We start from the raw sequence: 27,453 nt of genomic DNA, 5'->3' as shown, positions 1-27,453 counted from the left end.
ATCGAGCCTTTGTTCAGTTTTGACACCCATCTTCTGCAAAAAGCTGGATCATGTTTGCCAACAGTGGGACTATTAGGTACTCTTAAATAATTACTGAGTGAAATACAGTGGTAATAAAAGTCTGTTTCTTTTCTTTTTAGCTTAATCAGATCGCGATACACATAGTCAATGGAGGCAGCTTATACTGTCCGCCTCGGATTCGGAATAACTGAATAAGTCCCCAATAGGATATTGGACCTGTACATAGCACGTAGAAGTGTCCTCTATTGCAGATTCGGCCATGACTATTGTGTTCAATGTAGCCGGTAATCATATAATAAAATATGCCTTTAGTGTATCTGTGCAAACAAGCAACTTAGTGCAAAATAGTACAGTCACTTAATCAGATTTTAAACACTATCTCTGTGTACCACCAAACCAGCAATTTTGTGCAAAATATATAGAGAAAAATGCCAAAAATATACAAAGATGGAATCACAGCCATAAGACATGCATCCAGTGAAAAAAAATTGTATGAAATAAATCCATCACCGACACATATAAATGCATAAAAACAACTGGATTCTCCACAGCTACGGTCCGGGGTAGGAAACAACATCCACTCGTTAAAGTATATTTAAAGCCACAGGTGAGCCTTGACAGGGTAGATAGTTGCCTTATATATCTCCCAAATACAATTCTTAGTAGATGGTCCGGCTCTCCCTGGAAAAAAAAAAGTAGCAGCCGGGTGCCTGCACAAGCAGGGGCAAATAGGGACAAATAGGTTAAGTTGCAGCACTCCTGGCAATCATAGAACTCACAGTCTTACAGCAGCATGATAATCAACATTTCAGTGCTTTATTTACAGAAGCACCTTCATCAGAACTTATTTATTTATTGTGTATGAAGTTGATATCCCATTGCTATTCATTGGCTCCCTGATGTGATCGTTTTCAATCTCTGTTACTGTTTACTGTGTTTTACATTCATTGTTTGAATTATTTCCATGGTGATGGGTGATACAGAATGACTCGTCACGTGCTGTGCGTGATGACATTTTTGATTGCCACAGGCCGGGAAACGAGTCCCACTTCCGGGGTATGGCGTGCACTTGGTGTGGGTTATAAGGCGAGTTATTTGTACATGTGTTTTAGTCCTGATGAAAGTGCTACTGTAAATAAAGCACTGAAACGTTGATTAAAATGCAGCTGTAAGACTGAGTTCTATGATTGCTGCACTTAACCTGTTTGCTGTGCATTTTATTCTCCAGGGAGAGCCGGACCATGTACTAAGAAGTAAAAAAAAATTATACATACATACACACACACACACATATATATATATATATATATATATATATATATATACACACACACATATATATACATACACACACACAAATATACACACACACACATACTGTATATAGGCCGGGTGCCCTTCACAGCCAGCCTCACAGTAAGACTGAATATATCATCCATCTTACTGTGAGGCTGGCTGTGGAGGGCACCCGGCCCAGGATTTTCATATACCTGCAGAGTGCTAGATATATATTTCTTTGTGGGTCAGATGCAAACAGAAAAAAACACTACTAACATTAGAAAGGGAAAATAATAATGAATGGATTTACAAAATGTTATCAATGAACAGCGCAGCTTTTGGGATAATTTTTTGGCCCACATGGTTCCAAATAACCAGCAAAGCCTAAGAAAATGTAAATGATAAAATAAGCCAATTGTGTAAGATTACGTTTAAACACTGAAAATAAAAAAAATTGTATATTACACCTAACAAATTCTTCCACAATTTCAATGAGTCTGGTATTGAGCTAGTTCACCAATTAGTAATGTGTCATGGTTATTAATATACACAGATTCTCAGAGGAATTGAATTAATACAGCTATCACATAAATGCCTGCCTACCGATGTAAGATGAATGAAGATTTGAAATACAATACTATAGTCTCCGACACAACAAAGGTGTGTAGGAGCGCTTGTTTGTGAAAGGAACAATTCAACTTAGAAATTGAACAAAAGGTTTAAGAACAATGAATAAATACCAGAAAGTAAAAAAAATGACAATATAAACATGAGTATCAAATGAGCAATATTCTGTGCAATATTCAGACCATCCTAGATGGACACTAATGTAACCAAGCTGCTGATATAATGAGTCTGTTCCAGATGGAAACAATGTTTGAAAAATGATCCTGAACTATGCAGCAATAGGCAGTATATTGGTTATGAGCGTGTTTATCCCAATAGTATGAAACCAGCAATATTGAAGTAACTGCTGCCGGTAGCCACTGAATGGATACGGTCAAATATCTATGTACAGGTGATATGGGGAGATGGTGACTCTACCGCTGATAGCGGGAGTATGGCTTGCGTGTATGCAGGATAGGTACCAATATGTCTCTCCAGTGTCCAAGTGTCCCAAAGGAGAAGCTGCAAATGCGGTCTCTTAGAGGAGGTAGCGATCTGACCGCTCGTCAGCGGGAGCGTGGAGCTGGCGGTGCTGGCAGGCTAGGAGCAGATGACTGAATGCTCCATAGAGCCGGGGAGGGAGGGTAGGGTAGGGAGAGGGTGAAGGCCAGGGCACTTACAACAGGTGTCGGTATCCTAACCCTGTCGGGATGCTGGCGTCTAGATTTTGACCGCCAGCATCCCGTACCCATCCCATTAAATCCTAAAATAAATTGATTAATAAGTACTATTTTGCTGTTCCACCAAACAAATTGGAACTGCAAGTCTGCATATATAAGTAACCTGCATCTATTTTTCAATCTGGACATTTAAAAAGCAGTCCCAAAGCATTAACTGGAATTAAATGAACGCAACATCTTTCTCAGATAATGCAATGGTTTCAGATGTACAGAGAACACATGCAGAAGGCTGGTTTGTTTCCATTCTCTTACAAAAGAGATATTTGATTGGAAAAAAGCCAGTAGTACTAGACCAGATGTCTTGCTTAACAGTGCATTCTGTTTCACTACGGCGATCAAATCAGGCAGCAAATATCAGAAAGCATCCAATATGACAAAAACGAACTGCACCGCTTAACCAAACTGGATGGCCCTAAATTAAAAAATATAAATAATATTTATTATTTTAGTAATCTACTTGTCTGAGGACGGCCATACACTATACAATTATCCGGGCGATCTGCCAGATATCAGCGGACCGCCCCGATAATTGCAGGTGACCGAGGGCAACATATCGATCGGTCGGGCATGCCGGATTGTCCAGAATGCCCGTCTGTTGCAATATTTGGTATGTTAAATGTCAGCCGCATCGGCCAGTGTGTGCCAAGCCACGGCCGACAGACATACATTTCCCCTGATCCTTCCCATGGAAGGAACAGGGAAATGTCTCCTCTCCGGTGCGGAGCACATATGTCGAAGCCAAAACACTGAGATATCTCTGTGTATGCCCGCAATATCTGTAGAGTGACAGGCTGCCAGATAAAATATTTGGTCTGACAGGCATTTTATCTGGCAGTATATGCCCAGCATTAGACATAAAAGTGCTGTGTATTTTATATGTTACATGTTTCTGCTGTTGTAGTATTGCCAGTAGTCGCAAATACGCGCTATAGCGCATATATTTTACCCGCAAATGAGGACAGGGGACTCACTTTTGCAAAATGGGTGGGTCCCCTGCGGCCAATCCCCTGGCTCCTGATTACATGATTGATGTCTTCCCTGGCGGCAGGGAGGACTATAAGAAGGAGGTGGAGCCAGCCCTTTGGCGCCTTCCTTGATACAGGGTCACCAGGTGAAGACTGCCCCAGCCCCCGCATGAAGGCTGTCCCGGCCCTGCAGCAAGACTGACACGGTCCCCATGTGAACCTGCCCCCTGTATGAAGCCTGCCCTGAACACCACATGAAGCAAGCCCCGGCTCACTGCGTGAACCCGGTCCTGGCCCCCCACATCAAGACTTATGCGGCCCCCGCATGAAGACTGCTCCGGCCCCCAGCGTGAAGACGGCACCCTATATTCAGAAGGCAGACCAGGCAAGACACTGCTTGTGTAGCTGCACTCCCTGGCCTGTACTCAGAGGATAGACAGGTAAGTCTAAAGCGTCGAGAGACGTGGGTAGGGGTTACATAGGTGCGGTGGGGGTTAGTTTAGTGTGATGGTTTGTTTGGTGCGGTTATTAATGCGGTGGCGGTGCTGATAACAATACAAACATGGTGGGGTCAAGGGGTGCCGCAGAGGCCAACACTCTGCACAGGACTATCATTTTAGTGTCTTTCACCAGCAGCTTACCCACTCTCTACCCCCAGCACTGACTGCTCGTAACCCTCTCCTTGTCCCCAGTACTATCCCAACATCTATCTACACTTAACCCCCCTTGCTACCCCAACTGCTGCTGCCCTTAACCCTCTCTATCCCAACTGTTACCCGCCCCCAGCACTGTCCCATCTGCTGTTTGCACTTAATCCCTTCTACCCCAAATACTTGCCCCCAGCACTTGCCAAGCTGGTACTTGACCCTAGCACTGTTCCAACTGCTGCCTGCCTTCATCCCTTTCTCTGCCCCCAGCACTGCACCTGTTGGCTATGTGAGATCAAGGCAGATCATTATTCTAGACATTATCTGTACTGTAATATGACTGACTTCCCATCGTATATGTGTAAGGCATGTGGGGTGGTCTCATGCTTTATGGGGAGCTCAAAAGCATAATGTGATGGGACCCAGAAACAGTGGAGTAGGACCCCAAATTTTGTTATAGTTGGGGTTCCCTGGGACCCACAATTTTTTCACTGAGCGCGATTACTGATTGCTATAAAATACTGATACAGACACCCAAACAGAAACAGCTGTTTCAGAATATGCTTTATAAACTGCAAAAAAAAAAAAAAAAAGAATTTGGTGTAATATATAATTTTCTTAATCAAGGTAGCAATACATTCCATAATAAACACCACATTCTTTATTGCTAAAAACTTAAAGCAAAACATTTTAGAATGGATCTGCCACAATAACACTGTAAAGTGAGGTCCTGCTGAAAACATAAAAGCACTCTTGCAAGCAATGAATCTGCCCCAGTTAAAATAGGCCTCTACACTACGGTACTTCACCTTGCTATATGCACAAGCATGTCCATTCTCGTGTTAAGTGTTCCAAAAAGTTTATACTCATGTTTTTACATTTCTATATCCCTCCTAAATACAGTAAAACTCTGCTACTCCATGTAAAAGGGGAAAGTTCTATGGTGTTTGTACCAGAGATTTCAATGCTGTTCATGATCAAGTGGTTGACCAGTATGTGGCTCCCAGTCCCATTACTAACGCTGAGTACACATCTATTCAATCAAGCTTTCGATGCAATGGTTCGTTCGATCGACCTAACTCCCGATCAGACGTCCCGACCACAGTGCCGATCACGTGTGTACTTACCTATAACAAACTATCGAAAGAAAATGACTGAACCAGCGTACACACTCTCCCGATTCAGGCTACATATTAAGAGGAAAGGGAGAAAAGGTGTAGCCAAATGTAAAAACATAACATGCTGGATAGCAGTATGCCATAACATGTGTAGAGTGATTATTCACTATATAGTTATCCTACATAATGTTCCAGGTATTATGCTAATTTTCATACTACATATATGAGGAAAGGGGACATTGCATCGCCACATGAAAAAACATACCATGCTTCATAGTATAGTTTAGTAATAAAAGTATAATAAATTTGTTTAGTATATGACAAAGTGTAAAAAGAAAAAAGGGCGATTATTTACAACATGGCTGATTGATGTAGCGATGAAGATGAGAATATGTAGCAAGGCAACACTCACAGAGGTGGCACTGATGGAGGTGTATAATTACAAGAGGATTGATCGAACACTTGATACGATATCGGCTGAAAATTAAACTGTACATGAGATGCGAGCAGCTGAGGGCGACCGCTGCGGAGCGTTTTAAGCCATTTATCGGCTAACGCTCATGCATCGGGACAGCATAAACACCTATACAATCCAACGGCCGTTCAAACGACATCGAGAGAATGGCCTGACAATTGTATAGATGGTTACCCAGCTTTAGTCAATATAACATCAACCTTACAAAGTTACACAACTGCATTCCCAGCTTGTTTTATTATTTTGACAAATCATAAAAAAAAAGTCCATGCCAGGGGGGCAACAACATTTTTTTTTATCCTATGAAGACAGTGAAGATTGTTTTATTGGTACCCCTTGAAATAAGTACAACCTGTTGAAAAGTAAAATATGTAGAATCTACAACAGGAAAACAAAACGGTTACAAGTTTGCCATATTTCTATTAGAACAGAAGTGTGTGCAGCACTGTAAAGCGCCTCGCCATACACAGGACAGCTGCCAAGGACATTATTCTATAGTTACAGATTTTTGCAATACAAGAATGAATCTTTGCTTTTAGTACAGCTACATTCAACTTCATAGATGGCTAGGGAATATTTTGGGAAGCTAAACATACACCCACTTGTGTTTAACACAGGGGGTAACAGCCTGTAGCAATTAGCCTAGTTTACAGAACATGTAATAGGAAATGTCGTTTTTACAATCATCAGTTTTAAAATGAAAATCAAAACAGCTCCATCTTAGATGGTCTGCACAAAGATACCTTGCCACTGTTAAATATCTTTGTATCTGGCTTTATAATGGCGACTGCCCTTTCTGTAGACCCTAAGAGGGGTATTCAATATGAAACGTTAACTTCACTGTCGAAGTTAACGTTTCATATCGGAGTTTTTACCTGCGTTAAAGTATCGGGCGCGCTCCCGCTTATACCCGTATTCAATATAAAATTAACGAAAACGGGAAACTCCGAAGTTGGATTTGCGTAAAGTTACGAATTTTTCCTTAAAAAAAATTGTAAGACCCCCCTAAAGTTGTAAAAACATGGGGAATCACTATGGGTACCCCCGTTTTAGCCTTTAATTGAAAGTCGGAGATTTAAATAGCCGCAGCAGGTTTTTTTTTTCTGACATTGAAGAAGTGATGCAGAAGAGCACTTAGGTTATTTTTTTCGTTTTTTTAAGTGGTCCCATCAAATTTGGGGTACATGAAAATGGGTACTAGCATATTTTTATGTCCCTAAAGTAAGTTTTTAAAAATTCTGCATTTGTGCACTTGCCGCTATATATCTATTCTAGAAAACATCTGCCGCATACTTGCAGAATAGCCCTCAACCTATATCCCTATTGTTAAACAATTTTTTCCCATTTTTTTTTTCACCCCAATTTTAAATTCATTTTTTGGGGTGTCCCTATTTTTTTTTTTTAAACTTTTTTTGACAATTCTTTTTTAAATGTCAGTCCCAGGGGTGCAGGCTATTTTTTTTTTTAAGCCTGCACCCCTAAACCCCAATTCTGCACTTTTTTTCGACACCTATTCAATGGTGAAAACTTATCCCCGTTTTTTATCAAAGACTTTTCAAAACTGCGATAAGTCTTTGAAATTGAATACGGTGTAAAAGTAAAACCTGCGATAATGACGTCATACCTCCGATATTAACGCAAAAACGATGTTATCGCACCCATATTGAATACCCCTGTAAGGGGTTTATTTACTAAAGTGAGAGTTTTTAGAAATGGAGATGTTGCCCATAGCAACCAATCAGATACTACTTAACATTTAGGTAGCACATTCTAGAAGATAATAGCTAGAATCTGATTGGTTGCTATGGGCAACATCTCCACTTCTAAAAACTCTCACTTTAGTAAATTTACCCCCAAGTGTGATATTCAATTATGTTTGAGGCTCCAGCCTCAAATCTGCGAGCAATGCGGGTACTTAAGGAGGAAAAGCTTGTTCATTTTTATTTGCTCCTCTAAAAAAACAATTTATGTCTCGTTTACAGATAAACTTGCTGCAAAATGAATCCCCACCTAACCTCTGCCTCTTCAAGTGCAATAGAAAAAGGTAGCATGATAAGGACTGGTGTTATATTACCACCTACCTTTCTATTACACATTACAGCCACATTTAGAAAACTGGGGGCATATTTACTAAAGTGAGAGTTTTTAGAAGTGAAGATGCTAACCATAGCAACCAGATTCTAGCTATTATCTTCTATAAGGTGCTAGCTAAATGTTAATTAGAATCTGATTGGTTGCTATGGGCAACATCTCCACTTCTAAAAACTCTCACTTTAGTAAATATACCCCCTGGTAGATCCCCGCCAATGTAGACTGCACATTAGTTTCACATTAATACATTTATAAAAACACGTGCAGTAGTGCACTAGGTACTGTTAGAGATGAAAACCAGATGTGGTACCTTTAAAGAATCTAGTATAAGACATCAACCATCTAAATATAAATTAGATTTATCTTAATTGGTCAGTAAACAGAAATTAGAGAAGTACAGTAACTTACTAGGTTGTAAGTTAGGTGGCCAAACATTCTGTACAATAGATCCATCTGTTTATGTGTTCTGTAGTTGAACTATTGTGTGTCATTACCAGAAAATAAATAGCATAGAACAGTTTTGGCACTGGGACAAATTAATTTGTTCAGTGATGTAGACTTTGTTGTGTGCCAAGAACTGAGCAACAGATGTTCTGCATTCACTTGTTGTAATAAGACTTTCCCAGCTACACTATTCATAAGAAAAGCATTTTAAAGAACTCAATGTGCCAGTAACATAAGTATACAGCTAAACCTCATAGAACACTACCATACAAAATTGCAATTCTTAAGGACTGTACAAGACCGGACACCATAAAAACAGTTTGTTGTGACACCTATTCTTCTACTATAGTCATGAATGGAGATTGAATTTCAGCGCCAGACGGCCAAACGTCAATATCGCCCTCACTTGAGTCAGAAGATAAGCAATTGGACTTCTTAAGAAAGCAAAAAAAAAAAAAAAAAACTTGAGTTACATTTATAGTAGTGTGCAAAGTGCCAACGGGCGATGTTGCCAACGACCCACAGGAGTGCACATATCATGGGTACACACTAGACTATGTACCAATATGTTGCTCTGATCCGTGGGATCAGGCGACATATCGTCTAGTGTATACCCCGCTAAAGGTAATCTTCCAATAGCTGCTGTGTTCGCACTGCCTAGCCAGGCTCTCTTGACCCATGGCTCTGCCCCCAGTCTCCTCCTCATCTATCAGGCCGTGGCTGTAGGAAGATTTTCTGATGGATCATTGCAGATCCCACCAACCACAGTGATTGGTCCACCGAAGGCTGTAAGAAGAGAACCTCCCTGAAGCCTGGGCTCACTGTAGCCGTGTCTCCCCCCAGTCTCTCTCCATCCCGAGGCAGCAATAATGATCGATACTCAGGAATGCCCACCTACAGCTGCTGGTTGCTCTCTCTGGGTGTAGAGATAGTTTAACTTTAACTGTATAAAACGGCTTTAAATAAATTTCAAAATGTGTGGATACTGGATCAGGTTTAAATAACTATTGTTTACATAATTTGATTATTTCAGGAGAGGTACTTAGCAAGTCATGTCACAGAAATAAAGAAACAAAAGTACTACATTTTCCTGATGGGAGCATTAAATATCACTAAACATTCAACATAAACATGAAACAAAACACAGTATCAACATTTGTGGGTCCAATGTAATAAACAGGGATAGTAGAGAAAATTTGCGGTTCTACAGCTCTTCCAATGAATGCGCTCCTGTAGCAATTGCAGCACAGAAAAGTTTAAGGTTCTAGATCTATCACTAGTTACAGGTTTCCACGCCTTTATAAAGCTACCTATATATAGTCACCATGAGCCATAATTAAAGCTCCTGCCAATTAATTTAAGTAAAACTATTATAAGAGATTAAATGTATCTTTTAAATAAACAAAATTATGAGTATGTGGAGTAAATGAAACAGTTTTATCAGGGTAATGATGAAATAAGATAACATTGAAATTGGAAAATGGGATATGTGAAACAAAAGGTTATTGAAAGAAATTAACATTTTAAACTAGATAGATTCACATTTGTAACTGTAAACCACAAAAGGAAGTCCCAGTGTGCAAAATTGCCACAGAGCAAAGTATCCCCAGCCCACCTAGTGCAGTGTGCCACCAGACCACCTAGTGCAGTGTGCCACCAGACCACCTAGTGCAGTGTGCCACCAGACCACCTAGTGCAGTGTGCCACCAGACCACCTAGTGCAGTGTGCCACCAGACCACCTAGTGCAGTGTGCCACCAGACCACCTAGTACAGTGTGCAGTCATTGCAGTTAGCAAACATAATGAGGCCTGTAAACAGATCCAATAGCTACACTTCCAGGAATCCGATTAAGTCTAGCAAATGAAGGGGTCAATTCAATTAGAAGCGAGGTTGCAAACTAATTTGTTTCATGAAACACGCACACAGTATATCCCATGAATGCAGACCCAGAGAAATGCGAGATTCAATTAAAAATGCAAATTTGTTGTATTAGCGGCGAGGGTGTGCGACTTTTCTACAAATGGAGATCCGGGAGAAGTGCAGGAAAAAAAATGGGCAAACCATCCTGGGTCCAAAAAAATTGGCAACTGAGACAGCAGGACCATATAGAAGGCTGTTCTTAAAAGGTGTCAAATGGCTTATTTTGATAATGATAGCACAGAAGTGTTTTTTAGCATTTTGGGTTAAAGAAAAATGTCTGCTTAGTCTTTTTTTTCAGTGTTTTTATACAAATTTGTAAAAAGTTTGAACAAACAAACACTTTTACCTCTCATCCCCAAGTTCTAAAATCCCCATCAATACAACACCTCTATTTGTCCCATATCATTTAACCCATTACTGAGCTTTTCAGAGAAATTCACTTGAAATCTGACATCTCTTTATTGGGCAAATTATTATTATTTATTTTAATTATTAACAGTTTCTTATATAGCGCAGCAAATTCCATTGTGCTTTACAATTTGAATCAACATTAAGATTTTACTGGGTTGTAAAAGACATATATACATACATAAAAGACATACATAAGGGTAAGAGGGCCCTGCTTGCAAGCTTACAATCTATGCTATTTAAAACCGTCCAAGTGCATAATTATTCATTGGGACGGGTGTATCAGAGGTTCTGTACCATGTCCCGACAGTTTAACTTTAAAATAAAGATTTTTCCCTAACTTTTCATCTGATCAGGGGGGTGTACACAAAAAAAAAAAAGGAAATATCCTCTGAAAATTCAATGCGAGTTTGGAATGGAATTAGTGGTGTGAGTTCGTCATGAGAGCAGCTCGCAGGACCCAACTCACATCAAATTGAATTGACCCAAAAGTGGTAGTACAACAAAGTGGGGCGGTCTGCTGCTGCCAGTCATGCATAGAGAGTCCTTCTTTGTGGATGTAAAGTTTCTTAGTTATACCCCTAGCATAGAGGAAGGGATCTCAGGAAATGGACTCACTTGGTATAAAAATACCCAACTCACTGTAAGTATTTTACTTTAACATGTTACAAAGAAATGGCAAAAAACACAACTTTACTAGAGGCAAACTAGAAGGAGATAGACCTAAACCAGGGCGAAATGTTGGTGGATATTCTGTGTCATGCTGTAAAAACACACACAGGGAATTTTGTAGATGTCCCCTCTCTTTTAGGAAAGTATTTGAATATTTTTTCAGAGGGAGCATTGCCTAGAGAAACATTTTTCGCCCTTAGTTGCTTCTGTAAAATTTTAGTAATGCGCCCCTCCATTTTACTCATACCCACAGCAATGTTCATTTTGACAAGGATTTTAAGTTTATATTTAGTCTTAGTTGCTTATTAAAAATTGTAGTGTGTTTCTCTTCTTTGTTTTAGTCAAGAATTAGTCAGTGGACATCAGTTTTCATTTTAGTCAAATTTTAGTTAATGTTTTAGTCATAATTTTGGGAAACAGCTTCATGATACTGTAATAGATTTTACTGTAGAACTTCTACCTAAAATTCCCTTGAGAACTTGAGGTCAGCATACCTTTAAGTATGTGTTTAGTACTCTAGGCTGAGTGAGAATCTGTTACATACTGATCTAAAATAGTACTCCTCCTATATATCATATACAAATCAATGCCTTATGTTGTGTACTGCTCTTGTTCTAAGAAACTTATTTCCTTCACACAGGTCATATTTATTTTCTGCAAATATCTAGAACACATACTTGTTCTTTAAAAATGTAAAATAACCCTACTTCAAATATAGAAAGTAGTAGTATTAGTGTTAATTTTAACAAAGATTTTAAATTTAGTTTTAAGGCACTTACGTATCCAACAGACGTCAACAAAATGAGCACTTACCCACAGGCAGAAACAGGCGTTCTGGGTGGGAAATCTAAGTGGCAGGGTGGTTCCCAAGAGTTTGTGACATTCCACTCAGACTACCTTAAAGAGGTAAATGGAATGGATTTGCCAGTCCTGTACTGTAAAACTGACAGAGCTTTAACAATATGACTGGAAGTGTTAAGTTTAGCATTTCTATTTGTTTGTTTTTACAACATTGATGAACAATTTAACGTGATATGTAGCTGAAACTTAGAAGCAATACAAAAGTACAGAGATTCTCTTACCTTTACACCTTGAATAAGACCATTCATTAGAAATGTATGCTGTGGAAACGTTTCATGTAACACCTACAGAAAATGTGATAGGTGAGTCACAAGAATGAAAAGAAACACTTTCTGATTGTGTATGTGTGTGATAGATACACACACACACACATATATACACACACACACACACTTTTTGTTAAATAAATTTCACGTGACGGATGTTTTACAGTACACAAAAGTGTCCGAAGATACTTTGATGCTCTCACTAGTGTCCAATATATTACACAGATTATATAATATATAACTTGCATTCTCACAATTTGCACCTATTGTATTCAGTTTTGGGAAAGAAAACTTTAATGAAGGAGACAAACCAAACCCTTCATAGTGATAGAGGTTGGCACATCCTAATTAAGTAAACAATCCTTCTGTTCAATATGTCCACATACAATTGAATAAAAGTTCTCTTTATTATTGTGATGATCATGAATGTACAGAACAAATTTGAACAAAGCATTTATTCATTTGTGGTATACTGTATAATGGAGCAATACAGTATGGGAACATAACTTGGAGGGCAAGAACAGATAAGTAAGACTATAGAGAAAAATCAATATAAGACATCCGCTGCATGGATCATACAATGGATCACGGCTGGATAATGGTGTTTAAATTGATATATATTTATTCAGTTAAATGCTGGTTTATCTAATTATTTTGGGTGAAAACAACAAATGAAGATCCAAAGAACTGGGGTGTACACTACAGAACTATTGTATATCTTAGGACTTGTTCAGAAGAGATGGACACATTGTGGGCGATTCAATTCAGCACGCTGTTAATAGCGTCGGGAAGAAGTTCCTGGAGCTAGTCACTTCAGCGTGCTGTTAGGCCAACTAAAGGATTTCTCCTAAAGTGCCTGCCGCGAGGCTGTTTTCCGGCTTAGTGTACAGCTAACAGCCTCGTGGACAGCACTTTAGTCGGAGAATGCCGGCTAGCGCGACTAAACAACCAGCTTCAGTCGTGCTGACCGGCATTCTACGACTTAAGTCGGACTTAACAGCGCGCTGAATTGAATAGCTCCAGGAACTCCTTCCTGGAGATATTCAGAGCGCGCTGATTTGAATCGCTCTTATTATGAGAAATGCAATCTGTATATAATACCGGAAAATATTTTTACATCTTTGCTGCATCAAAACACCAGTAACTTATGTAGGCAGGTATTATCTATGATCTCCAGAGACAACATACTCAAGTAATAAAGACTACTTAAACCCAACAAGAGTACATCTATATGAAGTATATTTAACGGTCATACTCACCACTAACATTGGCGTCGTTAACAAGCCCCAGGCAAAAAATTCTAGGAAGATGACCACAACAGCATGATACACACTTGGTTTTCCCATGCCTTGCTGCTGAGGAGGAAAAACAAAATACACAGCATTTAAGAACATTGCATTTAAATGTGTTAAACATTGCAGAGCTAGAAAATAGTTGGTGCACAATCAAGATTAAATTTACTTCATATATGGAGTATTTAGCCTGGTCTAACAAAGTATTAAAATAGCAGCTTAATATTTTTACTGTATCCTCAATAAAGAATAAGAGCACAGCCAGACTGGTAGTTTCAGGTGTCCCATAGACCAGCAAATATTTCAGTAAGTAGCAATTTTGGTCACTTGCCAAGTAAAACCTCAACTTTATTAAATGTCAACTTTGACATAAACAAAGACTCTGCAAAACCAACTGCTTTTGAGAGGGGGTGCCCTGAAATGCCTACACATGCTTTAATTGCTATTTTGATGAAAATGACCATTTGTTGTTCTGGAGATTGGATTACAAACATCGTGATCCAATCTATTCCAATCTTTTTTTAACGATATACCATGAGGGTTCAACATGCTTAAATCATTTTTAAGTAAATTTATTTAAGTGATAAAGTGTTGTTGTAGCACAGAACCAGCTAAAGCCAGTCCTATGGACAGCAAGTGGGCGCATGACCAACAGGAAGTCTCAAACACGGAGCTTGCAGCCTCCCAGCATTCCCCCCACTCACCTATTTTAGAATAGCAATTTAACATACTCTAAGACTACTTAAAGCTCCTTTACAGCTGCACTACCACCTATGGAAATATTTTACTAATGTGCTCCTAAACGCTGGCTAGGCCATGGAAAACTTACAGTATGTTCTATTTTCCATGGTCTATTGCAGGGGTTCCCAAACCAGGTCCTCAAGGCACCCTAAAGCCCAGCTCACACTGGACAATAATATGAGATATGGTAAGAACTTACCTTTGTTATCTCTATTTCTACGAAGTCCATAGGGTTCTACAGGATACCTTGGGGTATAGGTGATGACGTCAGGCATCGGGCACCATAGAGTTAAGTTTTCAGTCCTCCCAGGATGCACTAGGGTCCCCCTCCTATACCCCGCCCCCGAGCCAAGGCATCTCAGTTAGTTACCAAGCCATAGGCCGGAGGAGGAGAAGGAAGAGAGAGAAAAAAGATCTGGACACACACAAGAATCACATTCTCACCAGAGGGAGACGGAAAAACCGGTGACCAGAGTAAAGCCCATCTGCAGTACAGGTGCGACAGGGCGGGAGTCCTGTGGAACCCTATGGACTTCATAGAAATAGAGATAACAAAGGTAAGTTCTTACCATATCTCATATTTTCTACTTCAGGGTCCATAGGGTATCCACAGGATACCTTGGGGATGTCCCAAAGCAGTATCCTTTAAGGGTGGGGACGCTCCTGTGCTGAAAGGAGAATCCGCCGCTCGAAGGAAGCATCCTGAGAGGCGAAGGTGTCAAACCTGTAATACCTCACGAAGGTATGGACAGAGGACCACGTAGCAGCCTTGCAGATCTGGACTGCAGAGGCACCACGTCGAGCTGCCAACGAAGGACCCACAGACCTAGTGGAATGAGCCTTCACAGAAGGAGGAACCGGCAGGTCGTTCACGGAGATATCGAGGGTACACATTAGCCAACACACACACACATATATACATTATATATAGCGTTCCCGCTGGGCTGTTTTAGAGGGGCGCGGCGCCCTGCCCTCTTTCTGGAAGGCAAAAAGCGCCCTGCCCTAACAGCCTGCGGGAACTGTCTTCACCCGCGGGTCACAGTGTCCCACGGGTGAAGTAATGTGCGGTGACCCATGCAGGGTTTCCCGAGACAATTAATGGTACCCCACGGTCTCCCTATTTCCCCTCCTCAGGTCTCTCATGAGCCTGCGTGGGTTAATTCGTTAACAAGCTCTGTACAGCAGTTGTCAGACGTGTTGCAGGGGGAGTCTGTGATGTGGCCCCACAAGCGGCTGGTGGCGTCTCAGTCCGCTCATTATGAGGATGACGACGGGACGTCCGATGATGGGAAGATTCTGGATCTTTCTGACCAGGAACCTCCCCGTCCTAAAGAGTCGGACGCTAAGTCTAAGGTGTATATACCTGGCCTTATTCGTGCAGTCCGGACTGCTTTTAGTTATTGAGGATGAGGAACCTCCGGTATCTAAGTCCAAATACGCCTTTTTCAAAGAGGTTAAAGGAGATGCCACAGTGTTTCCTCTTTCGGGACAATTAGTTGACCACCTAGAGGAAGCGTGGAAACAGCCAGGCAAACGATATCAGCCTCAAAGGTGTTTAGCAGTGGCGTGTTAGTTTGCTGACAATTATTTTGCTAAGTGGGAATCACCTCCACAGGTGGATTCTCATGTGACACACCTTGTCCGTAGTGCCACATTACCCATGCCATCCATGTCCTCCCTTAAGGATGCTACGGACCGCAAGGTAGAGATCTGCCTGAAGTCCGTCTATTCCCTTGCAGGGGGGGCAGCACGGCCAGCTATGGCCATTTGCTGGGTTGCCAGAGCTATGGAGCGCTGGGCTGATACGTTGGAGGTGTCCTTCGATCCCGACTGTTCGGCTGAGCAGGCGGAGTTGATAGGCAATCTCCGGGATTCGGCCACTTATATCAACGAAGCGGCCTTAGATATTAGTACCCTGGCGTCTCGAATTTCTTCAGCAGCGGTGGCTGCTTGTCGTACTTTGTGGTTGCGATACTGGAAGGCGGATGCTGATTCCAAAAAGGGTTTGGAGGCATTGCCTTTTAACGGAGAGACAACCGTAACCATAAAGGTAAGACGGTTGTCTTTTTACTTTTGATACCTTGACAAAAGGGCATTGTAGCCCTGAAACGTTGGTGGAGCAATAAACTACTTGATTATTAAAGACCTCGAGTGCCACTGAATATTAGGACTAAAATTATATCATTCAATTGAACGGCCGATATATATCACCCAGCGTGTACTCTGCTTAATGCTAGGTACACACTGACGGTGGATCCACCAAAACAGTGGCTGGTCAGGTAAGCTATACACACACTTACTCAGCCGCTTGATGTGTGTTCCCTGACATCACAACTAATGTCAGGGAACACACAGCTTAGATCGTCCATCTGCTGTGCTGCAGAGCAGATGCAATATGCCTGTGAATTATGTTGTTCACAGACGTATTGGGGATACAGAACCGCCAATGCACTCGCAAAATATCACCCAGTGTGTACCCAGCTTTAGGTGCAACTTCAGACCTACAAGTCAGACTGAGATAGCTGTGCAAGTGGTGTCAACACAATTTATATTGGACATATGTATAAGTTATGTCATCACCCATGGGGCTTTTTCACCATCAAACATGTATTGTAGGTCTTAATGCAAATACTTTGAGAAACTGTTCAGATCCGACATGGTCACAGATACAAAACTGCAACTGAATTAAGCATTTGCAGAAACTATAGAGCATAATTTAAATAGAGAAAATCCTTCTGCTTTTTACAGCAAATAAATGAGTTTGATTTATTAGCACATTACAGTGGGTATAGCTTAAAAAGAGAGAACAAGCATTGAAAGTCTGTCTTGAAAAATATAATTTTAACCCCAATACCCACGAAAACAAAATTCACAAAAGTGCTCAAGATTTTATATATTACTGGACTATTGTGGTTATAATTACACTTTTATTATAGTCCTTAACAAATCAGCTGTCAAATGGACAAAAAATGTAAACATTTAAATCTAACAGTTTTTATAGACTAGGAAACGCATTAAGCGGATACATTGTTGAGTCACAATAATAATTCTGCAAACTGCAGAACATACCAGTCCAGTGTGCAAATCATGACATTTCAGCCTGTCAGTTTGGCTGTGTGCAGAGGCTTCTGGTACCATTACAGAATAAGAGCTAAGTAGATTACAGCAGTAAATCAGTTTCCTCTGCATAGCAAGCTTTCTTGTGCAACAAGTATACTGGAGGATAGTTTTAATTTAAATGCACTTCGCTCTCTTGCCAAAGCTACACAATGTATTTTAAAAGTTGCAGTTGCCAATAAACAAATTGCTAAATGTGTAGTCGTTTTTTGAGTATTTAAACACCATCCCTCTGGAAAGTTGCCAATACATAAAGGCTTATGTTCGCAGATATGGATTTAAAAAATTAATCTGAAAATGTGCGTACAATTCTGATTTGTCACTTGCATGGACAAATGCATTGAAAATAGAAAATGCTACTTTCTGAAATGTATGGTGTGGTGTTAGAATTTCTAAAAGCAAAGGGCTAATGTACTTTCAATACTTTGATTAATGAATTAAAATCCCAATAAAATGACTCCGCTATATACAAATAAAGAAGGGACGTGCAATATCTAGCTTTTTCAGGAGATTGGATTTTAAACAAAGCTCACATTAAAGTCTGACAAGGAGAGCTAGATACATAGAGCAATGATTCACCAGCCTACTCTTAAGCGGCCCATACACGGTGCGATTTTTTGCACGATATTGGCGATTTAGATCAATTGTAACGTCCAGTCGTGTACATCGTGTGTGGTATTTGTACGATGACGATGCGCGTCCCCGCCGTCGTAAATCTGCATCGTAGATCTTATGGAAAAACGGTAAGATTACACCCTATCGTGTACGATGTGACACACATCGTATACTGTTTCGATGTACGAGGTCTTGCATAATCCTTGGCCACTCCCTCCCTCTATATTGTGAGAGACGACGCATCGGTATCGTACACCATTTGACCAAATCGTATAGGGAATTTCAGGGGAAGAATCACAAGGGAAGTCATACAACACATCTTAACGTTAGGAAATAGCACAGTGTATCGCCGGCTTTCTCTCTCCCCTCTGGGCAAATGCATGTGACTGAGCCTCTACAGTCATCCTGTGGGATTAGCTGGAATTTTAGTTGAAAACAGGGCCTGATTAATTCATTTTGGGACAGGGTAGGGGACAGCCACTGGGTCAGTTTTACAGTTTTTTATTATTTTTTTTGAAATATGCCGAAGCCAGGGTCTGCATTTTCTGCAATAAAACGCTCAACTACGTGAACATCAGAATTGTGTGCACCTCTGAATCAGGCCCAAAAGTGGTAATTCTAATATGCCAAAGTGTTTGTTTTTTTTAAATAGTAAATTGGGCTATTGCTGACATAACCTTATATCCACATATATTATAATAACAGTAACCACTGCCTAAAATATTGGGATTCAGGCATGGATACATCTACAGAATTTTCACATAGACAATAAATATAGAAATGTATTTCCTCCCACACAAATATTCCATCTACACCCTTCCTCTCTTCCTATTCCCCCACCCTGGCTTAGAATAATAAAACCCTTCCTTCATTTCCCTGACATGTAGCAGATTCTGGCTACCTGAGACTCCTTATTCACTTCTCTGTAGCAACAATAAGACAGGAAAAATACACCAAACATTGCTCTCGTCTGGTTTCTTTTTCGTTCATATTGTATTTAGAAATGCAACTTTGGACTGAAGCCCGGCTTCATCTACTGTACAGGAAGGTTAGCACACTTTTATAACTCACTCTATATTTAGTACAGCCTAAAATGTATACCATACTCGACATACATACCTCTAATTATGAGCCATAGAGTTTTATCTAGAGGCAAACATCTCTTTAAACTAAGGGTTCTCAACTCCAGTCCTAAAGTACAAACAGGTCATGTTTTGTGGATTACTTTAATCATACACAGACGGCTTAACCACTTAATAGACCAATGTTTTGTCCCAAAACCGCTTGTTGTTTTTTTTCTTAAAAATTTTAGAAAGTATTTTTAAAAATGTAATTAAAAAAAATATACCTAGGGTGAGTTTGCAGCCCCCCCACTGTTCATAGACCCCCAATGTAATATTACTTCCTTCCCCCCATAAGAAAAATCCCCTCCCACCAGTGGCAATAGACCCCCAGCATTATCAACCCTCACTCCCTAGTGGTAATAGATTCCAGTGGCAGAGCCTCACCCCCACCTCCAGTGTTTTTTTTAATACATCCCATCCCTATCCCAAAAATGTTGTATGGAGCATAATCCATTCCCCTACCCCATTTACACCCCTCCCCCTGTGGCATACCCCCTCCACTTCATAGTGTTGCAGACAAGACCATGGGGCAGAGGGGACTGATCATCAGCTGATCTCTGTACACCCAGACGTCAGCTTATTTGTGCTTAGAAAGAAACTGGGTTTCCCTTTTCACACCTTTAGTTTAGACGCATATGACCCCGGAGGGCCGTACACACTGCATTCTGGGGTGCAATTTCAAGGGTGATGTCAGCGGTCACAGATGACATTGTCACAACCAGGGTGTCGGAGCAGGAGATTCATTCTGCACATGTGCAGAACGGATTTCCTCAATTACACACTGCAGATCCGGAGAGACAGCATTAATGCATGAAATGCCATCTAGTCTATTTTGCTGGGTCAGCAATATCCCACCTACTTCCACAGACAGAATTCCTCAAAATGTGACCTGTTGGCAAAACTTGAGGCTGAGAACCACTGCTTTAAACCATTTTCTAGACTTTGACATTTTTCGGGAAGAATAGGTTCAGGAACAGTGGGTGAAATTACTGAGGGTGGAGCTATAGAAAAACAATTTAATATATAATATATATTATTAATATATTATATATTATATATAAATATATATTTAGTATTTAGAAAAGGAGGCACTCAGAAGGGATTTTAAAATTACTTGTTATGGAAAATACATTTTGGCCCAGGACATTAGGTCATAGTCAATGAGAGGTTAAAGAACTGAGGAGCTAATTCAGACCCGCTCGCTAAATGCGGTCGCTCGCAAGGTATGCAAATCCAGCGCACCACCAGCAAGGCAGGCAATCGCACGGCAAGGCATTAGCACGCCCACTAATTCTTGGCGTGCGATCACTTTGTGTATGCAGACGCCCACCAGCCAGTCATAAGACGCCCACTTGCGCACGTCATCTCCTGGAGGTGCATGAAACCATTGGTACATCGAGCACCATACCCTGCCGCAAGCACTGCGATCACTTCAGTGTGAAATACAACCAGGTGACATGTACTATGACGCTGCCTGTTAATTATGCATGGCTCTGAAGCAGCGTTGAAACGCTCAGGCACGTCGGCGGTCGTACATCCACTCCCCCGTTTCCAGTTGCCTTCCCCTGTTACCACCCACAAGCGGCCTCTTCTGTCACTCATTCAGCTGGGCGGTCTATGCTGAGCGAGCGAGCGCTTCCCGATCTTTCGCAGTGGTTCGAGCCTGCGCATTGCGATGCATGTGCAGATTGCAAATATCGACCAGCTACGAGCGATCGCATCCTAGCGAGCGGGTCTGAAATCAGCTCCTAAATTCCTGCTGAAAAATAGCACTGGCTATATACACCCACACAAAAATATATAGGTTCTGTAATAAACATTAAACTCAATCACTAGTATACCCCGATTTGCTGATATTTTAATTCAGTTGCAAAAATGGACCACAAAATACCACAAGCTACCTTCCTTTGAATTCCCCTAACCATCACATCCTGGCTTTACTGTTCATAAAAGAAAAAAAAAAAGTTTATTATCATGAGTTGATTTGTTGATTATTTCAAACTTACTTTGTTGGTGTAATGGACAGAGGTTTTATAGACCCACTATTCACAATACAAACATCACAGCATTAACAAAGTGACCACAATGGCTTTAGGGCAGCATGGTGACCAATGAAACTTCATCTGGAGCCCACAGCTCCTTCCTGCGTCATCTGTTCTTTTCTCAGGTTTATGTAGCATCAGTATCAGATCTTATTTGCTTCATGCCTTGCAGAATTGAACTCAAGACTCTCTTTTTTCATTTTTAAATTTCACAACTTAAAATGTTAACAGATGCATAGCTGGATCTCACTGATTCATCCATGCATCTGTGTCCAGTTTTCTCAAATGCATGCCCAGCGCCAGTGAGCACCTCTGTCGCCCGCTGATGCCCCTGTGAATTGCTCCACTGCTGCCCCGCACTCCTGCAGCTCGTCCCCGTAGCAGTCTCACCCTGTGCATTACTAAAACACCTGTGTGCCGGCCTTCCTCCACCTGCGCTAATGTACCATTGTGTTGCCCTACTCCCCTGCAGGTGGCCCGGTTTGCTTCCCCAAACCCTAATCGTTAATACATTTTAAAAATACAATGAATTCCATAGACAAAAAAAATCTTACGGTTTCACATGTCCCATTAAGGCTTCTGAGACATGGTCTGAAATTTCACAAAACCCACTGAATTTCTGCCACTCAAACTTCAAAAAGCAATGAAATTACAATCATTAAGGCTGACACCTTAATGGACGTGTTCCTTGGAGAAGATTAAGGAACAAGTCCTAGCCATGCCCAGGGAGCAGACGTTTAGTTCTGTCCAGAACAAATCAGCCGCTACCGAACCAGTAGTTCCATGGGTGAACAAATTTACCATCAATAGCACACATACTACTAAAATTGTGAAAAAACTATGGCAGATAGTTAATTTTGACAATGAGTTGCGAGACTCTAGAGTTATGCCGAGTTATTCACAAAGGTGTAATCTTAATGACAAATTGGTTAATCTGGATATAAGTAAACTTAAATCTAAACGTAAAACCTGGCCATTTTTTAACCCATGGATACCATCGATGTTTGGGCTGCATTACATGCAGATCAGTTATTTTGGGTGATAGCTTCACACATCCCTAGACAGGGAAAAAAATCTATATTAAACAACCAGTCACCTGCAGTACCACTTTTGTCACCTACCTTCTGTCTTGCCCATGTGGGTTACACTACGTGGGCAAAATAGAGACCGTTCAAGGAGAGGATGGCTTTCCATAGAATGGCCATTCGGGCAGCACTGCAAAGTGGTTCAAGTGAACAACCGGAAGCCCGACATTGTGCATTAGCAAAACATGGTGTACAGGATATTCGATCTAGAATTATAGCCCCCCCGATGTTAGAGGAGGTAATAGACCCAGACAATTGTAACAATTGGAGTGTAGGTGGATTAGTAAATTAGATACAATGTCATAAGGGGCTCAATGAGTCATTAGAACTGTGAGGTCTCTGTATTGTGAGGTTTCTTTTAGAGAGCCTATGTAGTATTATTAGTACTTATTTAAGGTATTCTGGTGCTGAGAATAATTGCACAGGCAATTAATATGTTAATCTAAGTAATTTCTGACGATTATAGTGTTTAAGCATTAGATTCTTTGTCTTTTAAACATCTTTTTAAAAGTTCTTTTTTTCATAATTGTTTTTGTTTATTTGGTTACCGCGGTAACCATTAGGGCTAGGTTAGGCTGACTTCCTGAGGCATCGCGGCACTATGACCTCATCGGGACGATAACACCAAGGATCAGTGGCGCGCATTACTGAGTACGGTCTGTAAGCAGTGGCGCCTCAGGTGAGTAGCCTTAAGGGATTATTGCCTGATGATTTATTGTCTGTATAAGTGTTTGGTGATCACTATTATTATTCCTGACGACGGGCATGTGCCCAAAACATTGAATTAAAACATGAGCATAATTTTTTTTGCATCTTTGAAAGTCGTCTGTAGTGCCGCCATTTGTCTATCATATACAGTGTTCTCCCCAGGCTGTATGTTGCGGGCGCATCGCCCGGCAAGAACCAGCTACCACCCGGCACTTCGCACTCAACCCTCCACCTAGGACTCACTGACTCCCCAGCCAATGGCTCTCCATTGGCTAAGAAAAGAGTCTAGCCACTCTCCAGTGTTGTCTGTAGTGTAGAACAACATTTTCCATCTCCAGCCTGACCGGCACGTGGATGTCCATTCTCTGCTGTTTCTGTTATTACTTTGGGTCCGGTGGAGCAGAGCAAGGTGCACAGATCATGCTAAGGTATTCTCTTGGAAAGGCTCTATAAGTCTGGCAACCGCCAGGCTCAGGAGTCCGTGCCGGCCCCTCTGCTTTCTCCCCAGCCGCAGTGTAAGGGCAATCAGTCAGTGTAGCTGACCAAGCAGCCATGGCTGCCTTATACTGTGGCTGTGGAGGAAGCAGAGGGGCAGGCATGGTCTCCTATACCAAAATTATGAGTGGTCCAAAAGCGCAAAGTCCTTATATCCGTATCTTATCCTTGATATTCTCTCTGTTTGGACTCTTCCACCATCTCAAAGGGAAGAAAAACAAGATAGTCTATTACACTCACATGCCACTATCCAGATATTCTGTGTGTGGTTATTCCTACACAGACTCACCTCGCAATGATGAGATGCGTACATATAAAGGCCAGAGAGAAAACAAAGAAACCTTTACATGTACGCATCTCACCATTGCGAGGTGAGTCTGTGTAGGAATACTGATATATATCATATATACATACACACACATATATACACATACAGACATACCACTCTTGGTGTGCCATCAAGCTCTGATATATGCACACCTTTAGATGGGGAGTCTCGTAACTACTGAATTGAACAGTCTCCCAAACTGAGGTACACTAGGACATTTAAAGAGGTGCCATGGGTTGGTAGTCCAGGACTAAAGCAAATATCAACTGGTTTACTTAATTCAGCATCATTACAGATACTGGTACCAATGCATATTTTCAATGCAATATATTCATTGTCATCTTTAGAAACTAACAATGATGCTGTATACATTGTTTTTCATATTCTGCAAGTCCCCCGCTTTACACATTAAACTAGAACTACAATTTACAAATTATTTTAATTGGAAAATAAATTCCTTACAAAAATGGTTGTGCGTCCTTTTGTAATGAGTGCATATTTCCCATTTCATTCTTTTTAGCTGCCTATTGTTGCTGCTGACAGCTCCAGCACAGATATAATTTAACGTAAACAACACTGTTAGAAATGATTCTAATTGTTTTATGCAGCCCAGCAGTGAGCGTTAGCTCCCTGAAACTACGGAGTGTAGACTGGGAAATAAGCCGATATAACCAGATATCACATATAAATCTGTGTATATTGATATCACCTATTTCGTAGTATTACAGAACCTCATGGGTATATGCAGGCCTTTTGTTTATATGTAATTTTAGAACAAAACGTTAGCAAAACCACTAAAGCTAAATACTGTCAATATAAAAATAAGATAATCTATGCAAAATACTATTGATGAAAGACCATTATAAAACAATGAAAAGAGAAACTAAAAACAACAACTAAACCACAAAATAGAAAATATTTTTGATGAAAGAGGTCTGACAACAAACCTAGTGCAAATAAAACTTCATTAGAAATGAATTGGTAAGTGGATTTTAAAATTAAATTAAAGCTCCAACATATTGCAGCATTGCATCTTATAAACTCCAACACGGTGAAATATGAGTTATTTTAAGTAATTGAGCAAACAGCATTACACAGTATACTGATATTAGTAACATAAATAAACACCAAATATCATGTGTAATAAATAATCAGCATGGTGAATATGCCTGTGGGCAATGCCGGTCATTAGGGATAGAGCCTCAAACTCAAGTCACATGCATAGTCATTTGTGGGAAGAATGTGAAATATGTCAGATTATCAAGAAAGCCTTTTTAAATTGGAAAAAAAAGAAGTATTAGAAATTACTGTTTTTCAAGCCAGGCAACAAAAGCAGACAAGTGGATGAATTCTAAATCACTATATCCCTATTGTCAAAAATTCTGCCTATAACACCTGTTCACCTGAATTACAGGCGACAGGGTGGACGACTGGGTGACAGGGTTGCTAGAAACTCCATGTTCTCTCTTCCGGGTTAATCCATTTTATTACGCAGCGCCTCCACCAGATTGTGTGTTCTGGATTGTAGAGGGGTGTTCATAGGATCAGCTCAGGAAACCATTATGACATATCAATGGAATTTGGTGACCCCCACCACCACCAAAACCCTAAGATGGTAAGAAGTTGACACCAGTAAAAATGTTACACTATTTTTACACCAAATAGGTTACTGTTTAAACTAGGTAGTAATACCTCTAATTCTCATGTGTACATATACAGTATAGCAGAGGTTCTTAAACTGTGCGCTGTGGCCTCGGGACACTTGCAGGGGTGCCTCAGGATGGTGGTCCAGCAACAAATCAAATTATTTATGGTCAATGTAATGTAATTATGTGCACAAACAGAAGTGTAAATCTGTCCACCACCACATAACTAAACCTAAGGATGACAGGTCAGCACAATTTACTTCACTGTACTACATTTCTTTCTGAATTTCTCAATAACAAACTTTTGGTTTAGGGGTGTCGTTAAAAGAATGCTATTACTCTAGGGTGCTGTGATTCAACAAAGTTTGGGAACCACTGATATACAGGGGTTTTTATAAATCAAACCTTTTCTGTATGCACAAATTATCCCGATATCCTTGGGTTAACATTAACAAGGTTAATTTCACACAATTAGCCTTTGCTAACTTCCCTGCAATTGAAACAACAATGTTTTAGAGATATCCATGGTTGAGCACAGTGGTAGTTAAATCAAATTGACTGAGGTACTAATTAAGTCACCTGTGCTCAACCACGGATATATCCAAAACCTGAACTGTTGGGTGAGCCTTGAGGACCGCGTTATTCAGAAGAAATGAAGGTTTGTACCTTAAGTAGTTGCTAAATGTGCAACAATAAATAAAACTCCAATTACAAACTTCTCAAGGTCAATATAACAGCTACCTCACACCCACTGGCTCCAGGGATGTTTCATTTGTTCTGCAATGGCTGAGGGATTGGTAGGAATGAATGTAGTGCTAATAGTCACTAGTATCTCTGCACTAGGTAATATGATAAAAAGGCAATATTATACTGAATAGGAGTGTGTGCCAGTGATATTATCCCTTTGAAGTAAGAAGGGGAGCATCAATGTTTGTTTATTAAAAAAAAATAAAAAATATCTTGGCTGAATCAGGCCTGAAAGATGAGTAATACTCCTTAGTCCAGAGGTTCCCAAACGCGGTCCCCAAGGCTCCCCAACAGTTCAGGTTTTAGAGATATCCATGGTTGGGCACAGTGGTAGTTAAATCAAATTGACTGTGGTACTAATTAAGTCACCTGTGCTCAACCACGGATATATCCAAAACCTGAACTGTTGGGTGAGCCTTGAGGACCGCGTTTGGGAATTTCTGCCTGAAGCTGGCCATACACCAGACCAACTTTCATCCAATAATCCAACTAGTTGGTTGGTTGTAATGAAAATCCGGTAATGTATGGGAGCAAATGACAATCAACAATTTGCTCCCAAACACCAGAAAACACGAAAAAGGTCATTCAGGCAAGTTGGTTATATCGGTTTGATTTAACACACTTGTCTGAACAACAGCTTTCGTCCGTTTTCCAGTGTTTGGGAGCAAATGGCTGATTGTCATTTGCTCCCATGCATTATCGGATTTTCATTTCAACCAACTAGTTGGATGGTTGGAGAAAAGTTGGTCTGGTGTATGGCCAGCTTGAGTCTCTTCTCTCACAGGAGAACTATCTTCTGTTACATATGTGCCTGACTGCTCCAATACCTTTATTATATTTACAGACTTCCAGGGACTGACCAGTTTATTATCTGCAACCCTCCTCATTAGGCTGCTGCTCTCCTATGCAGCCAGAGAGCTAGTGTATACGCCTATGCTCTGCCTCTCACTGGCCGAACTGTATTCTCCTCTGCCAGACTCCAGCCTGTCATTGGCCAACT

General features: G+C 40.7%; 1 protein-coding gene across 2 annotated transcripts in view; it reads right to left on the bottom strand.

Moving 5' to 3' along the window:
* LOC148526674 (solute carrier family 71 member 2-like) overlaps nucleotides 1-27,453 on the bottom strand; it is a 54,271-nt gene that overhangs the window by 15,821 nt on the left and 10,997 nt on the right. Inside the window, exons 2-3 of one of the 2 annotated variants that reach the window (XM_088470060.1) lie at nucleotides 13,773-13,868; nucleotides 12,469-12,531 (exon numbers count right to left, since the gene is read on the bottom strand). In XM_088470060.1, the coding sequence (XP_088326186.1) occupies nucleotides 12,469-12,531; nucleotides 13,773-13,868 (159 nt within the window). The remainder of the gene's footprint in view (nucleotides 1-12,468; nucleotides 12,532-13,772; nucleotides 13,869-27,453) is intronic. The other variant, XM_088470061.1, reaches the window with a different exon arrangement.

The sequence above is a fragment of the Taudactylus pleione genome, unplaced genomic scaffold, assembly GCF_031769625.1.
Source record: "Taudactylus pleione unplaced genomic scaffold, aTauple2 ptg000095l, whole genome shotgun sequence".
Taxonomy (NCBI): domain Eukaryota; kingdom Metazoa; phylum Chordata; class Amphibia; order Anura; family Myobatrachidae; genus Taudactylus; species Taudactylus pleione.
This window is presented reverse-complemented; position numbering and strand designations above follow the sequence as displayed.